A 14,864-nucleotide genomic window follows, 5' to 3' on the forward strand; every position below is an offset into this window, starting at 1 on the left:
ATTGTACATATGTACATACTGAACACTTGTGTCTACGTACGTGACTTCTATTTTATACTTGCTATACTTATTTTATTTTATACTTATCCTTTTGTCTAGCACAGTCTCTGGAGCGTAACAGAAAGAAGCATTTTGTATAAAAGTATTCTGTACTTCTGTATGACAACTAATAAAGAAACTTGAAACTTGAACAAAGCAGCAGTGCTCACAATAATACTTTAATCATCACGTCATTAATTAATAGATAATTGTCATTTCCAACATAAGTTAATGCTTGCTATTGATTGTACAGTACTAGTAACGTAGAATGAATGGATGAAAACTTTATTTAACAGATTGCAGAATGGGTACAATACAATACGGCTCAATACAAACAACAGATTTTCGCCCCTGGTACAGTATTGTAAATTCACTCAGAGTTCCATTCCTGCATAACCATTTTTTAAAACGCCTCTTCAAGAGAGCTGTTCAGGACCCCCCCCCCCCCCCCCCCCCCATTTACTCGTCATTACCCATTATTATAAACGCACACATGCTACCATGCTGTTTTTATCGGGCACAAAGTTGGTATTATTAATCCACTTTCTGGCTAATATCTTGGTCCTCTGCACGGTATCAGACAGGCGCGGCCTCTCTCTCTCTCTCTGTCAGGATCCGTTTGCTCAGGCTGGTCCCATTCCCCCTCCAGCTGCCCAGCCTGGCCACATTCGCCCTCCAGTCCAGAGAGCCTGCCCTGTAGCCCCCTCTAGTGGAGTTTTCCCGCTACTCCCCCTACTCCCGTTCTTGCCACTGCTACTGGCAATTAATGTGTGTATTCTCCATATGTCCCTAATGTTCAATGTATTCTCCGTGGTGTTGTCTTTGTTACCCACTCTGTTTCCTGTTCTGGTCTAGTGTGTTGTCTTTTGTATTTTGTATGTATTGTTAGTCAGTCATGTTATATATTTGGTGTCATTGTTTGTCAGCCTGTGTGTTTGTCCAGGTGTGTCTTGTTAGTGATTAGTCTCCCTATATATTCTGTCCTTCCCTGTCACTCCCTTGTCGGTTCGTTATCCTGTCTTGTCATATTCATTGTTATCATTATCAATGTTGTGGTTGTGATTCCACGCAGCACCCTTCCGTGCTGTGCTCTCCACGTTTGGTATTGTGTAATCTGCCAGCTTATGCTGAGGTACTATTATTGTTTTGTTGTAGTTAAAGCCTTGTGAAGGAACAAGTAAAGCCTTTTGTCAACTACATCCCGTTGTGTCCTGCCTGTCTCTCTACCCTTGTCCTGTGATTGCTATTGGGTCCACACCAACACCGAATCTTCACACTCTCTCTCTCTCTCTCTCTCTCTCTCTCTCTCTCGTGACAATATTGACATCGTATCGCTGTTATCGCCCAAATGACATTTAATAAAATGAAGCATTACAGTATATGACTATGTATTTAGCCAAAAGATGTTGCTACAACTCCGCCATTTCATTTTTATAAATTAATTATATAAAATACAAAAACAGGGGCGGCTACGTGGCGCAGTGGGCAAGGCGCTCGCAACGAATGCTGGAGACTAGGTTCGAACAGGATGCTTCCTGTTCGAGCCCCGCTCTCCACATTGCTTTCAGTTTAGCTGGTCGTCCACAGTAATACACATTGGCCGTATTACGGGGAGGGAAACTGAAGGGTGGGGATCGGGCGTTGTGGACAGCGACTCCTACAGGTCGGTTGGTGCGCCTGCGCAGTAGAATCAAGAAGCGACGGGGGCGGGGCCCCTCCAAAGCCCAGACCCCCAACGCTGAAAGATCGAGCCGCGCAGGTGAAAAGATGCGACGGCTGTTACCTCGAGTATCGGAGGGGACTCGTGCTATGTATGACTTAGTCCACATTGCAGCCGGCTTGTGGGAGGCAAGAAACAACGTTCGAAGACAGGGGAGGGTTGAATTGGACGATATGAAAATTGGGATGGGAGAAAAATAGAAAATGGGAGAAAAAGTGGATAAAAAAAATAAAAATAAAATACAAAAACAGGAATCAAACCCTGGACACCCAGTTCAGAGACATTACTACAGACCACTACACCACGGCCTGACACATAAGATCCAATGAGATTCTGTCATCTTATATTTGACTAATAACTGTTACAATAGTTGGTAAACAAACGTGATGCTTAAAATATACACGTTGACTGCTGATTTGACAGGTTTTAACTGTTTAATTCTTTAATTCAGCAACATTCATTCATACAGTCTGTAGACATAGTGATATGGCATGATGTCAACATTTTGCGGTCTTGTTGTGAGCTTCCTTGATGAATGAAGTTAACAGCCGCCTGTCGGGCCGTTGTTGACTTTGCGCCTCCTGGCGGGCATATAACAGAACAGCAGCCTGGTTTCCAAATTAATTCCCATGTCGTGAGACCACCGCGGCAAAATGGTTAGGAACACTAATGGCTGCATCTGTATGTAGACGCGGACTGGTTTTGTTGTTTTGATCATGGATTCTTGTTCTGGTAACTATTTGTTCTGATTTGTGATTTTAATTCAGTATTATACTGTTAATTTTATTCTATCTTTTAGAAAAGCCTCAATGGACTGGTGTTGAAAACTAGCACTCGTGCTATAAACACGCAAACAACACATCTGGTCTGTCCACTGTGACTGGTTCAATGTAGCTGTGGTGTCCATTTTAAATAAAAGTTCTCATTCATTCATTAATTCATTAATTCATGAATGTACACACACACAGACACACACACACACACACCCTCACAGTAGAGTTCTCAGTATGGTATGTGATGACCTCAGGCGAGCTCTGTGTGTGTAGTCATACCTGTGTGTGTGTGTGTGTGTGTGTGTGTGTGTGTGTGTGTGTGTGTGTGTGTGTGTGTGTGTGTGTGTGTGTGTGTGTGTGTGTGTGTGTGTGTGTGTGTGTGTGTGTGTGTGTGTGTGTGTGTGTGTGTGTGTGTGTGTGTGTGTGTGTGTGTGTGTGTGTGTGTGTGTGTGTAGTCATACCTGTGTGTGTTACACTGTCATTCCTATTCAGCACTGGGCAGTAAATCCAAATAGTTGTACCTGAGTATAATGTGTGTTTGTGTGTGCGTGAGTGTGTGTTTGTGTGTGTGTGTGTGTCCCAGCATGTGTCAATATGCGTGTCTCTCTCTCTCTCTGTGTGTGACGCTCCCGCTCGTTTCATTACGCCCTCTCTCTCTCTCTCTCTCTCTCTCTCTCTCTCTCTCTCTCTCTCTCTCTCTCTCTCTCTGTGTGACGCTCCCGCTCGTTTCATTATGCCCTCTCTCGCTCTCTCTCTCTCTCTCTCTCTCTCTCTCTCTCTCTCTCTCTCTCTCTCTCTCTCTCTCTCTCTCTCTCTCTCTCTCTCTCTCGGGAGAGTCCAGTCCAATTTTATTGAGGTGATTTGAGGAGATTGGCCGCCTGACTGCGTCACACTGACACCCTGGCCTCCTGCTGTTATTATGACTCACCACTAGACTATAGCAGGTGGACAGACAGGTGGGCAGACAGACAGATAACTAGACTAGCACACAGACAGACAGGTAGGTTGACAGAAGGCCAGGCTAGCAGGCAGGTAGGCAGACAGACAGATAATTGACTAGCTGACAACAACTGCAGCAGCTAGCAGACAGGTAGAAATATAGACAAGCGGGCTTCTCCCCCCCCTCCCCCTTCTTCTCTCTCCCCTCCCTCCCCCTTCTTCTCTCTCTCCCTCCCTCCCTCTCTCATCCCTCTCTCTACCTCCCTCTCTCATCCCTCTTTCACATTTAGTATCGCCACCACAGCATCACCTCCTCCTCCTCCTGCTACCTCCACCCACCCACCCATCTTCTTCTCCTCCTCCTCTCACTGTCTCTCATCCCTCTCTTCTCCCGCTGACAGCTGGGCCAGGCTAAATGGGACTGACGCCTCCATTGTGTTTGATAATGCCAACAAAGCTAGAAGCTCAGAGCTGTTGCTGTATGTATGTGTGTGTGCGTGTGTGTGTGTGTGTGTTTGTGTGTGTGTGTGTGTGTGTGAATTTGTTTGTATGTGGTTGTGTGCATGCGAGTGTGGGGTGTGTGTGTGTGTGTACAGGTCAATGACGTGACGCCTATTTTTTCTGTCCCACTGAATTTCTTACCTTAAAAAAAACATTAAAATTCATAAAAAGATTATATGTATCTCTAATACCTTCCCCATATACAGACCCACTCTAACTCCTCCAAACATTCGAGTTATTGGTAATTTTTCTGCTATCTGAAGTGTCAAATGTCCATGTGGGGCGACCGTCCAGCATTGACTTCTATTTGGACAACCGGATTCTAATCACTTTAAATCTATTTAAATATTTCCCTTGCCCTATTTGGCATAATTTCAAACATGTTTTGCATTCATTGACAAAATTATGAAGCTTTTGCACATATTCTTCCATCATAATATACAAACAAATGTTGTCCGCATATGTTAATTTTATGAAATATCATCTGGGGCGACCATCAAGAAAACACAATTGTGGGACTTTTATTTTGAAACCACCTCAAGGACAGGATGTTGCATCAGCCAGTCACATGTGAGGGACCCAGAGAAACAACTAGCAGGTTAGTAAGTCTCTTTCATATTGGCAAATAAATCTCTTTTTTAACTGCTGTAATGTAATTGCCACTTTTGGATGTCTTGTGGGACGACCGCCCCAAAACTGTGAATAATACGTTTTATCTGAAAATCTATATTTTGATGATGAATTTGATAGTGAAATGTGGTAAGAGCTAGCTAGTTTGGTTTCTGTAGCTAATGGTTAGCCTGTAATATTTGACTGACCTTACAAACATCATCTGGGCAACCGAGTATCATGTGTGGGGCGACCACTGCTGAGTGTTTTAGATGATAGATATATGTCCTGTATTTGTAGTTTCTGTATATTTATATTTTATTCGTGTTTTATATACATAAAGTTCTTTGTTTTAGCATAACTCTTTGTATACTTTAACATATATTTTTCAACATTTCTGTCATTTTTCATTCCTATTTAGGAATTAACGTTTCTTTTTTAGTATTGTACCATCTTATGAGAACATTTTAAAAACAGTATAGCATGACATTCCATTTAGGTAATTGTACATGTATTAGTCATGTTTAACTAGTTTAACCTATTTTCTAGATGGCACAAACAAGCAAACAGAAGACTGCTCACTACAGACAGCGGGTCAATGTAGACTATCTTGCCAGGAAAAGAGGAGGTAAAAAAAACTATAGGTAACATGCAGTATATCTTTCTCTGGTGTATTTCAAACTGTCATGTTAGTAGGATTAGGAATGTCCTTTTCTGTAATATCTTGAACTTAAGTTTGTATGTAATTTAGCCCACCAGAATTAGTATCACATTATACACTATTGTTTCAGCGAGAAGAAAACAACAGGGCAAGATTCCATGTGAAGTCAGATGAGCTATCGGAGAGGGAGAAGGCTGCATCCAGAGGTTACAGGGAGAAGGAAAAAGATGGAAAAGGCGATGCTGGACCCGACACCACCATCCATGGAGAACACTCCACCAGTTCTGGCTGGTGTAGAAGTAGAGAAGAGCAGCAGGGCAAGCTGTGGTGGATCCCCTACCTCTAAATGAGGATTTGAATCACTAACATTTACTTTGATTCTACAGTAGGTTTAACATCCCTTGAAACCATAGGTTATATTGATTGATTGATTGATTGATTGAAAACTTTATTAACAGATTGCAGAATGGGTACAGTACAGTACAGCTCAATACATACAATTGTTAAGGGGATGCAGACCAGAGAAAGACTTTCGTCTTGTTTACATCAGGGTCCCCCATTTTCAATTCATTGTAACATATATGACATACATGACATACAGATAGACAGTACTGCTACATCTATACATTTATGACATACCAGATTTGCAATTACAGTACTGTTTGTGATACAAAAGAGTCCAGAAAAAAGAGTATATACATTTGACGTAGAAACTGTACATTGGATTGGGTAGGTGGGGGTGGGGGGGGACTGTACATTGGAGGTGGTTGGGTGGGTGGGTGGGTGGGGGGGGGGGGTTGGGTAGGAGTGGGGGGGGGGGGGGGGGTTGGGTAGGAGGGGTGGGTGGGGGACACTGTATAACTGTACAAACAAAACTGTACATTGGATTATTGACAAGACCATACTTGGTAATTTACTGTACATTGGAGGGGGTTGTGTTCGGACATTTACAGGGGCCAGTTTCGAGTTGCAGTCTCCCTTAGGTGTTTTTTGAGAGTGTTTTTGAAAGTGGGTAGTGATTCACATTCCTTTACAGCTTTGGGTAGGGCGTTCCACATTGATGTTTCATAATTGCGAAACGTGTTTAGTCCCTTGTTTGAGCCGAATCTGGGTTTAACATGATTTGTGGAGCTCCCTCTGGTGTTGTGATCGTGGTATTCACTGACCTTTGGGAAGTATTTTGACATGTACATGGGTACCTTGGTCGTGTAGTGTATCTTGTAGACCAGGCCCATTGCAAGTTGCTGTACTCTGTCGTCTACTCTAAGCCATCCTAGGTTGTCAAAGTGGGCAGGGGTGAGGTGGGTTCTAGGAGTAAGGTCAAGCAGTAGTCTGACCAGTTTGTTTTGAGATGTTTGTAATTTTGTTTTTAGAGCCTTTGAGGTGCTTTGGTACCATGAGGTGCAAGCATAGTCGTAGTACCCTTGAATGAGTGCTCCTGCTAGAGTCTTCAGGGTATTCTTGTTTACCAGTGAGGAGATCCGGTACAAGAATCGAGTTCGTTGGTTGACTTTTTTTTATTACATTGGATGCCATTTTGTCACAGGAAAGATTTGCCTCTAGGATGGAACCCAGGTAGGTAATATCTTCTTTCCTTGTGACAATATTGTCACCCACTGTAACTGAGAAGCCGTCGGTCTTGCTGAGTTTGTTATTTGAACCGAAGAGAATGGACTCTGTTTTGCCCATGTGTAATGATAGTTTGTTATCAGCGAGCCATATGCAGATTTTGCCTAGTTCTGAGCTGAGGGTTTTTTCAACCTGTAACTTGTTAAAAGAAGAGCATTTATGCAGGTGAACACCAGGAAGGCTGCTGGCCCAGATGGCATAACAGGACGTATACTCAAGACCTGTGCCAACCAGCTGGCCCCTGTGTTCACCGTCATATTTAATCAATCACTGGCGGAGTCAGTGGTCCCTGCCTGCTTCAAGAGGTCTACCATCATCCCTGTGCCGAAGAAACCCTCCCCAGCATGTCCAAATGACTACAGACCGGTGGCACTCACCTCTGTGGTCATGAAATGTTTCGAGAGGCTGGTCAAGGACCACATTTGTGCCTCCCTCCCCAGTGATATGGACCCTATGCAATTTGCATACAGGACAAACAGGTCCACCGACGACGCGGTCTCCCAGGTACTGCACAGCACCCTCTCGCACCTTGACCGTCAGAAGGGGGGCTATGTGAGACTGTTGTTCATTGACTACAGCTCAGCGTTCAACACCATAGTCCCCACCAGACTGGTGGACAAGCTGATCGAGCTAGGTCTGAGCTCCGCCCTGAGCGCCTGGGTACTGGACTTTCTGAGCGAAAGACCCCAGGCGGTCAGGGTGGGGGGTCAGACCTCCAACACCATCACCCTGAGCATCGGGTCCCCCCAGGGCTGTGTTCTGAGCCCCCTGCTGTACTCACTCTACACACACGACTGTGTGGCCAAGTTCAGCTCCAACTCCATAGTGAAGTTCGCAGATGACACGGTGGTGGTGGGGCTGATCTCGGACAACAACGAGAAGGCCTACCGGGAGGAGGTGGAGGTACTGGAACGCTGGTGCCAGGACAACAGCCTGCTCCTGAACATTGGCAAAACCAAGGAACTGATCGTGGATTATAGGAGAGGACAGCAGGGGACACACACACCACTGATGATAAACGGGGCTACCGTGGACAGGGTGAGCAGCTTCAAGTACCTGGGGGTCCACATCTCAGAGGACCTGACATGGTCAACACACATAAGCACAGTAGTAAATAAGGCGAAACAGCGTCTCTACCACCTGAGACAGTTAAGGAAGTTCAGAGTATCGGGGAAGATACTCCAGTCCTTCTACTCAGGAGCTGTAGAGAGCATCCTGACCGGAAACATCACTGCCTGGTATGGAAACAGCACGGCACAGGACAAGAAGGCCCTACAGAAAGTGGTGCGCTCAGCCGAGCGTACCACGGGTATTGCACTACCCCCCCTGCAGGTTCTATACAACAAGAGGTGCAAATCCAGAGCCTGCAGGATAATGAAAGACCCTCACCACCCCAATAACAGCCTGTTTCAGCTGCTGAGGTCAGGCAGACGCCTGCAAATCTCAGCTACTAGGACAGAGCGGTTTAGGCTCAGCTTCTTCCCCCAGGCCATCAGAGCCATGAACAATGTACATTGAGTGCTCAGAACATTGAACTGTCCACACACAAGCACACATGAACACACACACGACACGCACACTGTGCACGCTCACACACGAGCAGCCACTTAACACTTTAGCATGAGCGGGCACACACTCAGGCCGCACGCACCCTCACTTATTGCCAAAAGGAAAGGCCACTTTAAATTAGTATTAGCAACAGTAACAGTGTATTGCACTACTATTACTACTACTGTTAACTGCCAACTGTTACCCGTCATTGCACAAATTTATTGTTACCTGCTACCTGTTATTGCACAATTTTATTGCACACATTTTTTGTATTGGATTCTATTATATGTTATATGTTGTACCAATTGCACATCGTTGTGGGCAAGACCACCCGCATTTCATTGTATATCCGTATGCCGTGACAAATAAAACTCTTGACTTGACTTGACTTGACTTGATCCAGCTCATGATCAACAGTGACATATTTCAACAATAAATGTTCAGTGGATTGCACTGTGCAACATCTCCATTATAATCTGATCAAAGTTTGTTTCGTGTTTGATATATCTTTGGGGAATGTTGACTGTAGGAGCCAAAGCTATATTGTATTGTATGAATGTTTATATGTTTATTTTTATAACCTTACATTGAAACGGCATTAGGAATATTGATTGGATTTAGATAAAGTCATTGAACCGGCTTATTTGTCATAATAGAACATTCTAGAACATTTGTGATGTCACAGTATGATGTCATGACCGAACGTTCTAGAACATGTGTGATGTCACAGTATGATGTTATGATCGAACGTTCTGGAACAATTGTGATGTCACAGTATGATGTCATGACCGAACGTTCTAGAACATTTCTGATGTCACAGTATGATGTCATGATCGAACGTTCTGGAACATTCATGATGTCACCGTATGATGTCATAACCGAACGTTAATAATTTAACTAAATGTAAAAAATATCAGTGTTTTGTTTTTTGGTGTGCTTCTTATTCTAGGTGTTCAGGTTGCCTGATTTGTTAAAACATGCACATGTACCTCAATTTGAAATGCCTGCAGTTTACCATGAGATAATATAAAAGGAACTAGGGATTGCACCAATCCGATACTCAGTCTCGGTATTGGTCCGATACTGGCCAAATTCACAGGATTGGATATCGGCCGATCCGATACAGGCCGTAAAGCATGCCATCACGTGAACAGTAGTAGCGTGACAACAATGTTAGCATTAGCTAAACGTAAGTCAACTTGTTAGCAGCGCGCCGCGATCATGTCAGCTGTGTGGAGTTATTTTAAGCTCAAAGAAGAAAAAGGCAAAACAGCCTGTGGTGTTATGCTAATGTGTGTGCATTAATACGACACAGAGTACAGGCCACCGTACTGGGGTCACAGACAGGTACGCAGGGCAGAGTAGACTAAGAGCGGATAATAACGGACCTGTATGGTGGAGCTAACAGAATGAAGACACGCACAAACAAATACAGAGGGTATACTTGTGGAATAACACGACACAGCCAAGTGTAATATCTGCGACGCAAGTATTTCTAGGGGTGGCAGCAACACTGGAAACTTCAACACACAACACTTGCAGATTAATCATGGAAAGGGAGTATGCAGAGTTCAGTGCAACAAATGCCAAGAGGAAAAGCGAGAGAAACTTTCTGCAGACAGTAACAAAGCAAAGCTGAAGAAAACCGAGAAAATAACCACATTTATTGTGCTGGACGACCAGCCCCTTTCTGTTGTTGAAAATGTAGGTTTCCGACGCTTAGCCTCACTTCATGTTGCCAAACCGTCATTATCTCTGACACGGCTATCTCAAATAGGTACAATGTTGTGTTTCTTTTTCAAATGTAGCCAAGAGTAAAGACCCTAACCCTATCAAAACAGCAGTCAAAGTGTATATTTTCAGCACTATGTTTGTTTACCAATGATTGGAAACTCTCCATGCATTGTACCGGTAAACAGACGTTTTAGACGTGAGGACAGGAAGCCGTCATGAAATCGCTGTAGTCTTATTAACGTATTAACTAAATAATTTGAACAAAATAAAAAGCAGCAGCACTATTGCATAACTGAGTCATGTGTGGTATGTATTTCTTCCTTTAGGGGAGATATTGATGTTTTATAGATGGCTAGGTTAAACACAGGTTTTTGTTTTTTAAGGGAGTATCGGATGGGTATCGGTATTGGCAGATACTCAAGGCTGTGATATCGGACATGAATAAGTGGTATCGTGCCATCCCTAAAAGGAACTGATACAACTGTGTTGTAGTTGTTTAGCGTTGATTTCATCCATGCAACTATGTTGGTGGTTATTGTTTATTGACTATAGAACTGTGTTGGTGTTTAATTTTTATTCCATACTTACCTTTTATTATTGACTTAAATTGTTAATCCCTGTCCAATGTGACTACCACCTTCTCGCTCTCATACATTGACAAAAGCAATGATGATATGAGGACATGAAAATGGACATTTGTGAAATGTCAAGTTCCTGAAGCATGTAATGTGTATTGCACTTTAACTTTTTGAATGTTTAATGTTTTTAACATTTGTGATATTTGAATGTTCCTGACGAAGCTTGTAACCTACCGTGCCAAATGATTGATGGAGCTAGAGCCCCGGGAGTCGGTGTTGTATTTGTACAACACTGTGTACTTCGGCGCACACCTCACATATCGGCATGTAACTCGAGAACCGCTGAACGGATTGTGTCACCTGAAATGGCTATCGACAGGCAACAAATAGGGCTTTAATTCGATATATATATTGTATTAAAATATATGCACACCGAGCCGGTAGAGGTCGCCAAAGTGCAGGTGGGAAAATCTTCCTCAAGAGGGCCCTCGCATGTGGGCCCTCGCATGTGGGCCCTCGCATGTTAACATGTTTTACTTTTGTGATATTTGAATGAATTGAAGAATATTTTTGTTGACCACTTGAAAAGATTGTAATAAAAACATTGTTCAGTTTTCTTTTGTCTGAACTGCATTGTGTAACATTTTAAATAGACTTTTAACTACTCTCATCATTTGGGGCGACCATTTGTCATGCGGGGTAACCAATGATTGTCAATAACTGTACTAAATTCAAAATAGAATATCCATCAGTTTTGGCTCAAATATTAATCACTATGCTTAAGTGGATACTATCTGTACACATTTTAAACTTGTGAAATCATGGTTTACAAAAAATTAAAGGGCACACAAGCCTGTCTTTCTTAATATGTATATTTAATTACTGATACCTGTTAAAATATTAGTAATGTTAAGGAAATATATTAATTTTGAGATAAATTACGGTCGCCCCAAATGACTTTTATTAAGTAAGGGATAATGTATAGCTACGAGGTCATTGTCGCAAAATAATTGACCGACACAGAGTTTAAAATACCGAGCCGCCTCGGCGAGGTGTTTTAAACGTCAGTGAAGGTCAATTATTTTGCGACAATGATCGAGTATAGCTATACATTATCCCGCTTATTACATGGCTAACAATATACCTAATTCATTTTACATCGACTCGCAACAGTAACACTGGTTCTGGCTCCGCTGAGTGCTCGTCGCTCCGCCCCCCAGCAGCTTCCCCGGCAGCCGGCAGTTTGCACTGATGTCAGTGGGCTTGATTGCGAACAGCTGCGCACAGCGGTCATTATTGTGGGCTTGATTGCGCACAGCTGCGCACAGCGGTCATTATTGTCCCACAGCGGTCATTATCGTCTGATAACTGACCTCTGACGCGCGCTATTGACCAATCACAAGCAAGCATTTCGGCGAATGTGAAAACGCCATGTAATAAGGCCTATTAATTCAACTTTAAAAACACTCAAATCTCTTAATTCTTTTTTTCATAAATGCATGTATACACTACATTCCAAATGTTTGAAAAATGGCCAAATATATCCTTATTTTTTGTATTTTAAAATTGGCCTATTGAAAAGTCTTATCCGTCAATGACCCGTCGTACAGTATGTGTGTGTCCATTTGTAACTGACTGTATGTGTGTGCACTTAGTTTTGGATAGTTTTGGATGGACAGATTAACCCGTTCACTGCCACACAACAAAGGGTTAACCCTTTCACAACCACGCTACAGAAGGTTAACCCGTGAGTGATTACCGGTCTATGAGGTCCTTCACACATCACAACCGTTTTCCTTCATATACACCATCTTCTTAAAGTTGTTGTTTGGACTGAACGGTGTGCACAAAATATCATTCTGTAATTACAGTATGTTAATGTTCTAGTGTTGTGCTGTGTTGTGGTTATGATTGACAGGTGGTACGCCATAGTGGAGCTTCACATGTTTGTCGCTATGATCCTGTTCAAGTACGACTTCACCCTCCTTGACCCCCTGCCTACACCTGTGAGTTAAAGCATGTTATAATGTTCTTTTTTTTTATCCACTTTTTTATCCCCATTTTCAATTTTTTTCCCATCCCAATTTCATATGTCCAATTCTTCCCTCCCCTGTCTTGAATGTTGCTAGACTATGCCTCCCACTGGTCGGCTGTAGTGAGGATAGAAGCCTTGCATCACGTGTCCCCTCCGGTACACGAGGAGGCAGCCTGTTGCATCTTTTCACCGCAGCAGCGCGATCTCTCAGTGGCGAGGAGTAACGCGTGGGAGGCTCACGCTGCCCCCGATACTTCCTTTTTCCGCCGCACCGGCGTCACCCAACCGACCTGTAGGAGTCGCTGTCCACAACGTCCAATCCCCGCCCACCGGCTTTCCCACCCTCTAACACTGCCAATTGTGTTAGTATGAACGACCGGCCAAGCGTCTCCTGCGTTAGTGGCGCGAGCGCCTTGCCCACTGCGCCACTCAGCCGCATGTTATAATGTTCAAAGGTGGTCAGCATGTTATAATAATGCTGTTGTACTGGTCAACATGTTATAATGTTGTACTGGTCAACATGTTATAATGTTGTACTGGTCAACATGTTATATGTTATAATGTTGGTTTTGTCTCTCTGTTTCCATCTCTCTCTCTCTCTCTCTCTCTTTCTCTCTCTCTCTCTCTCTCTCTCTCTCTCTCTCTCTCTCTTTCTCTATCTCCATCTCTTTCTCTCTCCATCTCACTCTCTATATCCATCCCTCTATTCCTCCATCCATCTTTATCTCCTTTTTATACTCACCACCTGTCTCTATCTCCCTGTTTCTCTCTCCGTCTCTATCTCTCTCTCCACCCCCTCTCTCTGTCTCCATCTCTCTCTGTCTCTATCTCTCTCTGTCTCCATACTGTATCTCTGTCTCCTCTCTCTGTCTCTATTTCTCTGCCTCCATCTCTCTCTGTCTCTATCTCTCTCTGTCTCCATATCTCTTGTCTCCTCTCTCTGTCTCTCTGTCTCTGCCTCAATCTCTCTCTGTCTCTATGTCTCTGCCTCAATCTCTCTCTGTCTCTATCTCTCTCTGTCTCCATATCTCTGTCTCCTCTCTCTGTCTCTATTTCTCTGTCTCCATCTCTCTCTGTCTCTATCTCTCTCTGTCTCCATCTCTCCCTCTGTCTCATCTTTCTCTGTCTCTATTTCTCTGCCTCCATGTCTCTCTGCCTCCATGTCTCTCTGTCTCCATCTCCCTCTCTCTCCATCTCTCTCCCATCCCTTTCTCTCCATCTCCATCTTTCTCTCTATCCCTCTCTCTGTCTCTATCTCTCTATCTCTCTCCCCCCTCTCTCTCTCTCTCCCTCCCCTCCTCTCTCCCCCCCTCTCCCCCCCCTTCTCTCTCGCTCTCTCTCTCCCTCTCTGTCTCTCTCCCTCTCCCCCTCTCTCTCTCTCCCTCCCCTCCTCTCTCCCTCCCCCTCTCTCTCTCTCCCTCCCCCCCTCTCTCCCCCCCCCTCTCTCCCCCTCCCCCCCTCTCTCTCCCCCCCTCTCTCCCCCTCTCTCTCTCTCTCTCTCTCTCCCCCCTCTCTCTCCCTCCTCTCTCCCTCCCCCCTCTCTCTCAGAGTCCTCTGCACCTTGTAGGAACCCAGCAGCCGGAGGGACCCTGCACCGTCCAGTACCGGCACCGGTAGAACAGTCGCCCTGCTGCACAGGGAGCGCCGCGGCGTCTGACACCAACGCTCCATCTGACGGCGCATCCCTTTATGACCTCAGCTCAACAAGATCAGATCAGGACATTCTGTCAGTGATGCCTACGTCATGTTTGCACTTCACTGAACACACAGGAGGAGGGCAAATGGTATTAGGCCTTAGGGTATTCTTCATATTGTTAATTCAGTGGTGGAAGAAGTGATCCTTTACTTAAAGGTGCTATAAGTAACATTCAGCCACTAGATGTCATACTAGAGTACCAGCATTCTCATCATTTACCCAATCAGGTGCATTCCACATGGGGAAATGGGAAGTAGGGAGGGGGGTCTTTCAAATGTTTTATCTATAGTACCTTTAAGTAAATGTACAATAGTAGGGGTGTAACAATTTGAACAGAAATATAACTATGATAAGGAACAAATTTATGTTTAAAAAAAAGTTTAAAATTGCACCCATGAA

At 44.1% G+C, this 14,864-nt stretch overlaps 1 protein-coding gene across 1 annotated transcript in view; it reads left to right on the forward strand.

The window, feature by feature from the left end:
• cyp39a1 (cytochrome P450, family 39, subfamily A, polypeptide 1) overlaps positions 1-14,386 on the forward strand; it is a gene marked incomplete at both ends in the record, with an annotated part of 120,186 nt that extends 105,800 nt beyond the window's left edge. Inside the window, 2 exons of the mRNA XM_084315447.1 lie at positions 12,653-12,740; positions 14,318-14,386. Of these exons, the coding sequence (XP_084171573.1) occupies positions 12,653-12,740; positions 14,318-14,386 (157 nt within the window). The remainder of the gene's footprint in view (positions 1-12,652; positions 12,741-14,317) is intronic.
• Positions 14,387-14,864: the final 478 nt, after the last annotated feature.

The sequence above is a fragment of the Notolepis coatsorum genome, assembly GCF_963971535.1.
Source record: "Notolepis coatsorum genome assembly, chromosome: 5".
Taxonomy (NCBI): Eukaryota; Metazoa; Chordata; class Actinopteri; order Aulopiformes; family Paralepididae; genus Notolepis; species Notolepis coatsorum.